Genomic DNA, 12,254 nt, shown 5'->3' with positions numbered 1-12,254 from the left:
TTCATCTTTTGACATCTTTGTGTTAAATCTTCTCAGGCGGCTCGTGAGCAGCTGACGAAGCTTTTTTTTCAACAGAAGAAGAAGCGAAAGCAACGCATTTGTTTTAATTTTCCGGATGGATAACGCCATGAAACTTTCCTCGATTGATGGATTTTCGCCTCTATCAAACGTTACCGACGACCCGTTTTAGGACAGAGTTCAACATTTGGCCATGCAGAAGCAGTTTGATGACGGTGTCTAAATGCCGCTGTGTAATAAACAGACAGTGGGGTATTGCTCTGTTTTGGCAGCACCGCTTCATTACATTCACATTTATAGTCAGGCTCCACGGTGAATGCAGTTGGCAGCCACTGTCCTGTCCTCCAAAAAATTCAGGAGACTGTGCAAATTATTCATAAGCTACTGTAGAAGCTGCTCCACTCCTGTGTGTGCGTTTGAGAAAAACTGAGCGAGTGCTGGAGAGTCGAGAAAATGGGGAAAGCCAGTGTGCACCGAGGCTTATTCAGCTGTTGGTCGATAATGGGTCGGGAAGGCTTACATATACACAAATGCAACACATTTAAACAAAAAAATTACCCTTTTTTGGGACTGAGGAGAGGATTAAAAAACTAAAAACTGAGAATTGATTCAAATGATATTGGCTTCTGTCCCATCAGAGAGATGTAATCAGGAGGAGAGACTGTTGTTGGGATGAGAAAACCAGAAGCTGCGGCGTAACAGCCTGCAAAGTTCAGATGGGTGACGGTGGAGATGAATGTGGGGTTGGCATCTCCAGTCATGGAGAGGATAGTTTATGGGTGGAACTGTGATGAAATCGCCCAGTAAATCCTGCCTCCTCTGTGTCGTGCTCTTTATCACCCGAGACTTGGTGGATGGGGTTTCGATTCAGTGATTTGCAAAAAAAAAACTTGCGATCGCCTCTTCCTGTGCTCACTTTCTCACTCCTGAGGTCTTGTATCAGCATCTTGATTCTTACGAAATTATTGAAATATGTGAAATGTTTTAGAGCCGCAAATTAAAACCACTCGAGTATTAAACTAAAGTCGATTATGATTCATCGCCATCATCTTTAGGCAAGGCCTGGCCATTTACAACCAGATTAACAGTCGTCCGCACAGCACGGATCATTTAGGATTTCAACATCGTCACAGTTTATTTTTGTAGAGCACAAAGCTGCCAGCTTCAGCTACCTGGGTTTACCACAGTACCACAGTAGTTTCCTGTTTCCCATCATTTCGAGAGGTCAGCTTGAATCCATGCCAGTGGGGATTTTTAGTTTCTTTTTTAACAGTGGCAACTTATCTGGCCGTAAGATTCCATCTCTGCCTCGTCTGTGGAAGTGTTTGAGTGCCGGGATCACTTCCCGTGCTGTTCTCTGACGCGTGTTTGTCTTTGTAAATGTGCAGCTAGGAGGTGAGAATCCATCACAAATCTATGTCCATGCAAGCAGGTCAAGTCCCACCTGATGACCCAACTCGAACTGTTCAAATTTAACACCGTAAGATTGAAAAGGGACAACTTTAGATCTGATATTATTACAACCAAGTGAACAGTAGTCTGCTTGGACTGATTGAAATCCTTTTCTCTCCTGGCGCCTGTTTCTTACAGCCAGAGGACTCTGTAAGTGTGTGTAGTTAAGCGGGGATGAAAGGAGGGGGGGGGGCTCCCCTGCCCAATTCATTCCACACTACAAACACCGTGGAAGACAGTATTTAAATACACACTCTCTTAGTCTGCCCCCTACTGTTGCCCAGACCTACTTTCAAACACACATGTATGCACTTTTACACACACTGGGGGAAATAGACCCCTAAAACCCCTTGTGGGTGGTCAGAATTGCTGTGGAACTGAGAAGGGTCTTAAATGACTCTTGGTTGATGTTTCCCAGCCCATTTTATCTAGTTAAATCTCAATTAAGGACTTTGGAGATAGACTTAGGGCAGTGGACTTTGTGGATCATACTGCCTCTCATGGTTGATCGGGGTATTGCTCGCCTTCTGCTTTTGGCTCTCATTAGCATATGATCAGATCAACAGTTGGGGTTAAAATCAACTCGGCTGCTAGTTTTGTAAGAAGAGAATCTGCCTCTGCTGTGAAATATGGCTGCTAAGGTTCTTTATTGTCCTCGTTTTTGATCCCACTATTCATGAAACCTGAGCTTTTTCCACGAGTGATGCCAAACTTAGCTGAGAAATACATTCTCCCCATCTTCTGTAGGATAAAGACTTCTAACTTTTTTTGTCACCAAAGCTATGGATGACAAATCTGTGGTTGAGCAATGCCATTTGTTTGTCTCATCATTGCTTTTTTCTTTTCTTTTTTTTTTTTCAACAAAGCCAAGAAGCCTAAAAAGTTTTGTGCTGAACTCAGCAGAGGAAGTTTCCAAAATTGATGGACTGCTGTTCTTTTTCACTCTGCTGAGAGAGTTTGACATCACCTCTTCGGTGTAGAAATCCTCCCCACCTGACTGACAATATTTTGATGTTGTAGTTCTCAAACTGGCCAGTTGGTGTCCTCCTCCCCCCATTTCCACATCTCCCAGCCTATGATTCTGAATCGTCCCTCTCTGATTACACTGACAATTACAGACGAGACACCGTGGACACTTTTCATTAATGATATATACAGTCACCTGCAAATGAATGCCGGAATCATGCAGAGCAGTTATTTGCTGTCTTAGGAACATAACTTCCCTTCAGCATCACCTGTGTGCAGATTTAAATGGCGCCCCAATCTGAGCGCCTGTTTCATCCGTTGTTTTTCTTCCTCTCTTGTTTTTTCCAGGAGTTGAAGAGCGTTAAGTGCTGGCAAGTTGAGCGCAGTCTGTCGTGGGGCCTGTCCTCCCTGCCCTTCCAGACCTTTCCCCCCTCAGACCACCATCCCGCACCTTCACATTCGCGCCTCGGCCGCACTCATTTCTGACGACAAACGCCGAGCCGCACAGGTCAACGACTCCCCAGCCGGCCGAGATGATCACCTCAGAGCTTCCTGTCCTACAGTGAGTGATGCGCTTCAAGAGCTCAGTGTTTCATAAGGAGCCAGTTCGAGTTATGCATCGGTTTACTCGCGTACATCTTTGATTTGTTTGATTATGAATTTCTCAGAGAAGCACTGGAAAAAGTCATTTTCAGCTACTTGACCTGGAAACAAGTTGTGAAATGGAAACTGTAACATTCAATCGGAGAGTAGCAGAAACTGTGTAATACAACCTAACTAAGTGCTGTCTGTGGGACTGCTGATGCTTCTCAAAACATTTGCTTTTGAATGACTCATTTATGCTGTCTGGTCTTTGATCTGAGAGCACATGATCTTTGTGACTGCTTAACTGTAACGAATCCCTGGTCGGCTTTTCATCCTTGTAGTTTCGCTTGTATAAATAAGGAGCCTTTTGTGGACGAACAAAAGTGTCAAATGCGAATGTGTCACGTGTTTTGCGTTCCAGGGACTCTTCCAACGAGTCTGGAGCAACAGACGCTGTGGGCTTAAGTATGAACATGACTGAGATGGAAGATCCAGAAGTGAAGGGGAAGAAGAAGAGAGGGAGGCCAGGAAAGCAGCCAGTGGTATGTGCGCATGTTCTGCTGACGTGAGAACGGTCTCTTATGATCCTCGCTGTGTGTGTGTGTGTGTGTGTGTGTCGGTTTATGTGAATGTTGTCATGCTTTTTGTTTCTCTGCACCTGACGTGAGATTTGGCTCCCTACAGACATCCAATAAGAAGCCACGAAAGTCACCGGCAGACAAGACAGTGGGCGTGGCCAGAGGGAGAGGGAAAGCGAACGGCGTGGCGCAACATAACGGAGACGGGGGAGACCCCGTCACTCTGTTCGAAGTGGTCAAACTGGGCAAGAGTGCCATGCAGGTAAATGTGAACGGGTGAAGTAGTTTAATTTTGATTTTGATTTTTCTTGGGGGGGGGAAAGCAACACACTTTTTGCGGATTTGTTCTGGTTTTCAGCAACTTTCCGTGTATAAAACTAGTTTTCCAGGTTCCCATCAGATGCTGATGTTGAACAGGAAGAGACTGAGATGTGGACAGCGCTTATTATTTTTTGTGTTTCCAGTCTGTGGTGGATGAGTGGATCGAGTCGTACAAACAAGACCGAGACTTGGCGCTGCTGGACCTTATCAACTTCTTCATCCAGTGTTCCGGTTGCAAAGGTGGGACCTTCAGTCGGTTGTTCTCTGCATATCTCAGCTCACCGGAATAACAAATCTGAACGTGTGCCGCTTTGCTCTGTAACCAGGAACCGTGAGGATTGAGATGTTCAGGAACATGCAGAATGCAGAGATTATCCGTAAGATGACCGAGGAGTTTGATGAGGTAACTGTCTGCTCCCGTGAGCTGGAAACACTGGGTTAGTTGCAAGGGTTGTTTTACGCTTCTTAGCAACAAATGAGCCCAATGTCTGCTGTTCTTAATTATTGCAAGAATAATCCTGCACTTCATATTTAACATCTCACCACTTCAAATATTTCTGATCTTACAAACATTTCATAACAAATGACAGCGTCCTTTAAGATGAAAGCAGCTTTGGCTTGCTTCAGTGGTAACAAATGGTTTTTTCAGCCCCTGCCAAAAAAAAAAAAGAAACACATCTGTGACACAGATTTTTAAGTTTATTTGGAGAAAATAACATAAAAAAATCAGAACACAGCAAACCACAAATCTGGCATCGGTCACTTTCAAGTCACTGTAACCTCTCGTAGAGTCGGCCCGCTGCGCTCCCTTCCGTGGGATGGAGGCCTAAACCCATATCAGCTCAGCCCCTCCGATTTCTCCTTCACAGGACAGTGGGGATTACCCCCTCACCATGCCAGGCCCCATGTGGAAAAAGTTCCGCTACAACTTCTGCGAGTTTATCAGCGTTCTGATCCGCCAGTGCCAGTACAGCATCATCTACGACGAGTACATGATGGACACGGTGATCTCCCTCCTCACCGGACTGTCTGACTCTCAAGTGCGAGCCTTCCGGCACACCTCCACGTTAGCAGGTATTCCTAAAAGTTCAAAAAGACGTGGTAAAATCAAGTCAAAGGTGTTTGTTTCTGCAACAAAACCCTGAGACGGCTGCCTGTTTTGTTTGTTTGAACAAAATGGGGAAAGTGCTTTGGTTTGCATCAGAGTTGATGTTATTTGTCTCTGCGCAGCGATGAAGCTGATGACCGCGCTGGTTAATGTTGCGCTGAACCTCAGCATTCATCAGGACAACACCCAGAGACAGTACGAGGCCGAGAGGAACAAGATCGCCGGCAAACGGGCCAACGAGAAGCTGGAGCTGCTGCTGCAGAAGAGGAAAGAGGTTGGCCAGTGTTCCATGCATCTTTTTATTACTAAGGCTGCTTTGATATAGCAATAAATGTCAGTCAGTATCCATTTTATATGACATTGATGGCTGTGAAATGGTTTCAGCTTCAGTATTGAGCCGTAACTTCGTGTTTTTCTCTTAACAGCTTCAGGAGAACCAAGACGAAATAGAGAATATGATGAACTCCATCTTCAAGGGCATCTTTGTGCATCGCTACAGGTGCGCAGGGGTTTCTGTGTCTACCAAACATGTTTAAAGAATGTAGTTTTTTAAGAATAGAAAAGAACAACTTCTTTTTACCTCTTAGGGACGCTATCGCTGAGATCCGAGCCATCTGCATTGAGGAGATCGGAGTGTGGATGAAGATGTACAGCGACGCATTCCTCAACGACAGTTACCTAAAATACGTCGGGTGGACACTACACGATAGGGTGAGTCACACGCCTGCGGTGCTGGGAATGCTGAAGCTTTCAGGCGTCCGGTGACACCCGCGTAGAGTCAGAACAGTCGATCTTAAGCTGCTTTAATGTGAGATGCTTGCTCAGCTTCAATCGGCGCTCCCTTTTTTTTTCAGCAAGGCGAAGTGCGTCTGAAATGCCTGAAGGCGCTGCAGAACCTCTACACAAACCGAGAGCTGTTCCCAAAACTAGAACTTTTCACTAACCGCTTCAAGGTAACCCGAGCAATACCAATCCCGACTGCTTTTATTCCACTCAGCAATAGAACTGAATGATGGTTGGATAAATTTTTTCTTTCTTTCCATTTCTTTTCATGCCTTTTGTGTTTCTGCTTATTTATTACAGTTGTTTCCATGTTCAATTCTGTCTGTTTTGGCAGGACCGGATAGTGTCGATGACGCTGGATAAGGAGTACGACGTGGCTGTAGAAGCCATCAGGCTCGTCACACTCATCCTGCAGTGAGTAGCTTTAGCACTTCCCTGCCTGCCTGCCAACATATTAAACCTTTAATTACCTTTGGTTAAGAGCTGTCGAAGCATTAGAAGCCGCTTTAGTTTCTGGTCAATAACTGGCTCTCACGTTCCGAATGTGGCATCAATCAGCATATAGTTTATCGTATATTTAAGGCATGATTGCACATGTGAGTGTAACCGCTTCCGATACCTTAGGGGCAGCGAAGACGCTTTGTCCAACGAGGACTGCGAGAACGTGTACCACCTGGTTTACTCTGCCCACCGACCTGTGGCTGTTGCTGCTGGAGAGTTCCTTCACAGGAAGTGAGTGGTCCATTCATCCTTTTTTCACCTGAAATAAACGCCAGTATCATCCAACTCCGTTTTTAACGCCACGGTCAGTGTTTCAGCGTTGCTTATGGTTCTGGGCTTTCAACCTTTCCCCTCCTGCGACTCTCCCGTCCTCCCGTCAGATTGTTCAGTCGCCACGACCCGCAGGCGGAAGAAGCTCTGGCTAAGCGCAGAGGGAGGAGCAGCCCCAATGGGAATCTCATCCGCATGCTGGTGCTCTTCTTTCTGGAAAGCGAGGTAACATTTACGATGGACACACGCCTTCTACTCCTACTGTTCTTCATCTTCTTTGATTTATTTGATTTATTTAATCAATCAAAGTTTATCACATGGACTTCCATGCGTGCAAATCAGCTGCTAGTGAAGAAAGTTAATTTGAAGCAACTTTCTTCCTCAGTGCCTCTAAAACCTGCCTGAATCAAGCGTCTTTCCTTGTGTGTGTGTGTAGCTCCATGAGCATGCAGCTTACCTGGTGGACTCGCTGTGGGAAAGCTCCCAGGAGCTGCTGAAAGACTGGGAGTGCATGGCCGAGCTTCTGCTGGAGGAGCCGGTGCAGGGAGAAGAGAGTAAGACTGGCACCTTTAGCATTCTGTTCTTGTTCTGTCAACTGCCTCCGGGCTGCTTCACATCAAGCTCGTCACATTCGTGCGTCTCTTTGCGCTGATCTGACCCTCGCCCGTCTGTCTCTGCAGTGCTGTCGGACCGGCAGGAGAGTGCACTGATAGAGCTGATGGTCTGCACCATCCGACAGGCCGCCGAGGCACACCCACCTGTTGGCAGAGGCACCGGCAAACGGGTGGGTCATTTCTACACACCTTTTCATTCATTTAGAATTCTTAATGAGTTGAAAAGTGAGGTAAAAGTGGTGTTACCAACCGTTACAATATGTGTTCTTTTTTGTTGGTCCAGGTGCTGACAGCAAAGGAGAGGAAGACCCAGATAGACGACAAGAACAAACTGACAGAGCACTTCATCATGGCTCTGCCGATGTTATTGTCCAAGGTGAGGCTTTTCTTAGCTGCAGCCAGCAGGCTGCACGGGCTCAGAGGGAGAAGCCAGTGACTAATGACTTGGCCAGAAGACTGATCTGTTTGTCGAAAGAATTGATCGAGGTGTTATTTATGTAGGCATTAGAGGTGTAACTGAATACTTGCCACTTTGGTCAAGTGTGCTGGCTAAATGCGTCCATTTTAATTGACTATTTTAGCGTCTGAGAACCTGAAACAGAGCACCGGCTGGCCACGGATGGGTCTGCTTTTCATAAGGTTCTTCTCTGTGTCGTAAATCTCTGCCGCGGGCCTTTTCTTCGCAGTACCAGGCCGACTCGGAGAAGGTAGCCAATCTGCTGCAGATCCCACAGTTCTTCGACCTGGACGTGTACAGCGCCGGGCGCATGGAGAAGCACTTAGACGCCTTACTGAAGCAGATCCGGCTGGTGGTGGAGAAGCACATCGAGACAGACGTGCTCGAGGCCTGCAGCAAAACCTACAGCATCCTCTGCTCAGAGGAGTACACCATCATGAACCGCGTGGACATCGCCCGCTCGCAGCTCATCGACGAGATGACCGACCGGTTTGCACACTCAGTCGAAGAGCTGCTTCAAGAGGTACAAGCAAAAGTCTGGGAGGAATGTTTTTTTAAAACGTTATTTGAGACGGCCTTTGAAGTGAAGTGTCCCATCATATGAGATGACGTGGTCAGCATGAACTGTTGCACCAACATGTCTTCGTTTTATCCGCAGGCCGAGGAGGCGGACGACGACGACATCTACAACGTTTTGTCTACCCTCAAGCGACTCACGGCCTTCCACAAGTAAGAGTTGCTCTTTATGTTTTACTTTGCATGTGTTTAGGATTTAATTAATTGTCATTTTCATTATTGATTATTGGGAAATATGCCAAATGTTCTACAACCTTAAAATCCTAAATACTACCACAGGAGAAGACCTGATTTTTTTGCTTGAAAAGAGCAAGCAGCTTTTCTTTCTTTAACACTCTTTCTTTTTCGCCACCAAACACATTTTCCCCAAAATAAATTTGATGACCTCGAGTGTGTTTTTGTCTCGTTTCCTGCTTAGTGCCCATGACTTGACGCGGTGGGACTTGTTTGGGAATTGTTACCGGCTGCTGAAGGCGGGCATCGAGCAGGGTTCCATGCCGGAGCAGATCGCTGTCCAGGCCCTGCAGTGCTCCCACTACTCCATCCTCTGGCAGCTGGTCAAAATCACAGAGGGGGTTCCCAGCAAGGTGCCCGACTCTCCTCACGCTCAGAATGTCCGAGCATCTCTATTCATCTTATTTAACACCGTTCAAAGGCCTTAGAGCTTGATGCTGCGCTGCAGAATCAAACAGGAAATACTCACATTTAACCTTTTTTTTTTTGCTGCAAACAGGTATATAATTGAATTGTTACGGGTTCCTGTATCTGTCAGGGGTTCTACAGACGGCACAAGAACGTTAAACCCCGAAAGTTACAGAGTAAATGAGCGTGTGGGCCTGTAGAAGTAGATTCTGCTCTTTTGTCATTTCCTTAGCTAGGTTAAGGTTCAAGATGATCCCCAATTTTTGTGTTATCCAGTGACTGGTGCTGCCAAACGCGCTGTGTTTTCTGAGCTCTCTGAGAACAGAGAGCGCATCGATTGTTCTTCCTAATTGAAGTTAGCGAAATCATTAACACATCTTTCCATCTGTGGTGCGGTTGGAAAAAAGCAGGACATCCAGCCTGACTGATGGGGCTCTTGGTGTTCTATCGATTTCTGTTAAAGTGTTTATTATTTGGGACACTTTGCTGATTTGTTGTGTGTATGCAGGACGACTTGGTGGCTCTCAGGAGAGTGGTCAAGTCTTTCCTCGCTGTGTGCCAGCAGTGCCTGTCCAACGTCAACACGCCAGTGAAGGAGCAGGTAAAAGACAGTGTTTTTGTATGATGTGGGCTTGACTTATTTACGAAGCTGGCGTTGTGTTGTCGCCTTAATCTGCCTTTCAGTGGGTTTCCATCAAAGTGTATTGGTGCCCTCTTGTTTAGGCGTTCATGCTTCTCTGCGACTTGCTGATGATCTTCAGTCACCAGCTGACCTCTGGAGGGAGGGAAGGCCTCCAGCCGCTGGTGTTCAACCCCGACAGCACTCTGCAAAGCGAGCTGCTAAACTTTGTCCTAGACCACGTCTTCATTGACCAGGACGATGAGAGCCAGAGCATGGGTGAGGGGAGGTTTTTGTGTCTTTTTTTTCTTTCTTTTTTTTGTGTGATTTTTGTTTTTAAACAACGAAACATTTCCAGAGGAAGTAGAAATCCCACGGAGGACGAGACCTCTCGATACATTTTTGGCACGTTCGCCTTTCGTGACATAAAGTTGGAAGATTTCACCCGTTTTCCTGTCACCCCACTTCAGAGGGAGACGAGGAAGACGAGGCCAACAAGATCGAGGCGCTTCACAAGAGGAGAAACCTGCTCGCAGCCTTCTGCAAGCTCATAATCTACGACATCGTGGACATGCCTGCCGCCGCGGACATCTTCAAACACTACATGAAGGTGTGTTCAAGTGCACTGACATAAAACTTAGAAGTTCATTGACTACATTACGATGCCAATACCAGTAACCACTGAGTATGTTTGTGTTGGGATAATGCTAAGTCCTTAAATGTGAAAGACATTATACTGCAGATGTATCGCAATGATCATTTTTATTGTGGAGAAGAAGACATGTTACCCTTCAAAGAACTGAAAGATTTGAAAGATTTTCCTCACCATTATCAGTTTCAGTGCAGTTCAGTTGTGTCCATCCACATGTTTATAACCGTTTCCTGTTTCTGCCCCAGTATTACAATGATTATGGCGACATCATCAAGGAAACTCTCAGTAAAACCAGACAGACGGACAAGATTCTCTGCGCCAAGACACTCATCCTCAGTCTACAGCAGGTGAGACGCTAATTTTTGGTCTTCGGGTCGCGAGGGTCTCCCCCCCCCCCTGTGCACACTGACAACAAGCGGTCCATTCTCTTGCAGCTGTTCAACGAGCTGCTGCAGGATCAGGGCCCCAACCTGGACCGGACATCGTCTCACGTCAGCGGCATCAAGGAGCTGGCCCGGCGCTTCGCCCTCACCTTCGGCCTGGATCAGATCAAGACCAGGGAAGCTGTCGCAACGCTGCACAAGTGAGTGGCGCCTTCTCTTTTAACGGGGATCCCCGCTGCAGTCAGTATTTTTGGAAGGCTGGGAGTGAAATATGAAATGCAGGCCAGTTTTTTTTAGAATGAAAGTGATGTCTATTACTTTTTTTTTTTAGGGTTTATATTTCCTTTTTCCTCGGCTTCTATGTTTCATCAAGCTCCTTGTTTCTCTTGTTGCGTCAGGGATGGGATAGAGTTTTCCTTCAAATACCAGAATCCTCGAGGACCAGAGTTTCCTCCTGTTAACCTGGCCTTCCTGGAGGTCCTGAGTGAATTCTCCTCCAAATTAATTCGTCAAGACAAAAAGACGGTGTAAGTACTCTCTCACTTTTTTCTCCTTTCCTTTTTGGCAAAATTTCCGACATTTTTTTTTGTGCAATGCTGCGTGTGTCCTCAGCCACTCGTATCTGGAGAAGTTCATGTCGGAGTCGATGTCGGAGCGCCGGGAGGACGTGTGGCTGCCGCTGATCTCCTACCGGAACAGCCTGCTGACGGGAGGAGAAGAGGACCACATGTCCGTCACATCGGGTTCCAGCAGCAAGACCGGCTCGGTCCGCAGCAAGAAGGGACGACCGCCGCTGCACAAGAAGCGCATCGAGGGTGAGCGGGCGGCCGTTCCGTTTGACTGCGCCGCAGCTTTTAGAGGAAAGAGACCGCCGCTGGTTTGCTGGAACTTTAAAACGCGCGTGTTGTATTTTCAGAGGAGACTACGGTGGAGGGTTCGTGGATGATGCGAAATGACACCTTACAGACACCAGGGGCGCTCCAGACTCCTCAGCTCACCTCAACAGTCCTCAGAGAGAACAGACCAGCAGAACACATGCCGGACCCGGACTCGGAGCCGGGATCAGAGAATGACTTTGTGCACAAGTGCGTTCAAGCTCTCGCTATCCATGCAAGCGAACATTACGCCGTGCACCGATGGTCTTATGGTCTTGTGACTTGTGATGATTCAGAGTCTCCGTTTGTTCCCAGTCCTCAGATGCAGATGTCTTGGCTCAGCCAGCAGAAGATGGAGGAGGTGAACAGAAAGGACCGAACGAGCATGAACTACATCAAATCACGCAGCAATCAGGGCGTCCGGCAGACTGTGTAAGTGTGTGTGGAGCTTCTAAAATGTGCCGCCAAAAAAAACCCCAAACCTCATCAAACCCAAAGCATGCTCGTGTTTAACTGGTGCTCCCCTTCAGGCGCGGGCTGATGGAAGATGACGCAGAGCCCATCTTTGAAGATGTGATGATGTCATCGCGAGGCCAGCTAGAAGACATGAACGAGGAGTTTGAAGATACCATGGTGATCGACCTGGTCAGTGATGCCGGATGACGTGTGAATCACATTAAGACAAGTTTTCTCGTTATTGAAGTCTGACTTAGAGGTTTGTAAAATGTTTCCCTCCCAGCCGCCTTCGAGGAACAGACGTGAGAGAGCGGAGTTAAGACCGGACTTCTTCGACTCTGCGGCAATGATTGAGGATGAATCAGTATGTGTCGTCATGAAGATACTTCTCCATTAAT

The 12,254-nt window shown here is 46.9% G+C and overlaps 1 protein-coding gene across 1 annotated transcript in view; it reads left to right on the top strand.

The window, feature by feature from the left end:
• Positions 1-12,254, top strand: part of stag1a (STAG1 cohesin complex component a) — a 30,931-nt gene that overhangs the window by 16,996 nt on the left and 1,681 nt on the right. Inside the window, exons 2-31 of the mRNA XM_072366107.1 lie at positions 2,785-2,998; positions 3,443-3,563; positions 3,706-3,861; positions 4,064-4,160; positions 4,247-4,323; positions 4,790-4,994; positions 5,151-5,302; positions 5,454-5,527; positions 5,616-5,739; positions 5,883-5,981; positions 6,146-6,225; positions 6,436-6,543; positions 6,693-6,807; positions 7,019-7,136; positions 7,263-7,366; positions 7,480-7,572; positions 7,883-8,176; positions 8,312-8,382; positions 8,648-8,816; positions 9,380-9,472; positions 9,595-9,769; positions 9,961-10,100; positions 10,388-10,489; positions 10,577-10,725; positions 10,924-11,052; positions 11,138-11,340; positions 11,442-11,610; positions 11,716-11,832; positions 11,931-12,045; positions 12,140-12,220. Coding sequence (XP_072222208.1) covers positions 2,970-2,998; positions 3,443-3,563; positions 3,706-3,861; positions 4,064-4,160; positions 4,247-4,323; positions 4,790-4,994; positions 5,151-5,302; positions 5,454-5,527; positions 5,616-5,739; positions 5,883-5,981; positions 6,146-6,225; positions 6,436-6,543; positions 6,693-6,807; positions 7,019-7,136; positions 7,263-7,366; positions 7,480-7,572; positions 7,883-8,176; positions 8,312-8,382; positions 8,648-8,816; positions 9,380-9,472; positions 9,595-9,769; positions 9,961-10,100; positions 10,388-10,489; positions 10,577-10,725; positions 10,924-11,052; positions 11,138-11,340; positions 11,442-11,610; positions 11,716-11,832; positions 11,931-12,045; positions 12,140-12,220 — 3,759 coding nt within the window. The 5' untranslated portion in view covers positions 2,785-2,969. The remainder of the gene's footprint in view (positions 1-2,784; positions 2,999-3,442; positions 3,564-3,705; positions 3,862-4,063; positions 4,161-4,246; positions 4,324-4,789; positions 4,995-5,150; positions 5,303-5,453; positions 5,528-5,615; positions 5,740-5,882; positions 5,982-6,145; positions 6,226-6,435; positions 6,544-6,692; positions 6,808-7,018; positions 7,137-7,262; positions 7,367-7,479; positions 7,573-7,882; positions 8,177-8,311; positions 8,383-8,647; positions 8,817-9,379; positions 9,473-9,594; positions 9,770-9,960; positions 10,101-10,387; positions 10,490-10,576; positions 10,726-10,923; positions 11,053-11,137; positions 11,341-11,441; positions 11,611-11,715; positions 11,833-11,930; positions 12,046-12,139; positions 12,221-12,254) is intronic.

This window comes from Leuresthes tenuis, unplaced genomic scaffold (genome assembly GCF_036924035.1).
Source record: "Leuresthes tenuis unplaced genomic scaffold, fLeuTen1.0.hap1 SCAF_15, whole genome shotgun sequence".
Taxonomy (NCBI): Eukaryota; Metazoa; Chordata; class Actinopteri; order Atheriniformes; family Atherinopsidae; genus Leuresthes; species Leuresthes tenuis.
Note: the sequence above shows the minus strand (reverse complement) of the source record. Positions and strands in the feature narration are given on the sequence as shown.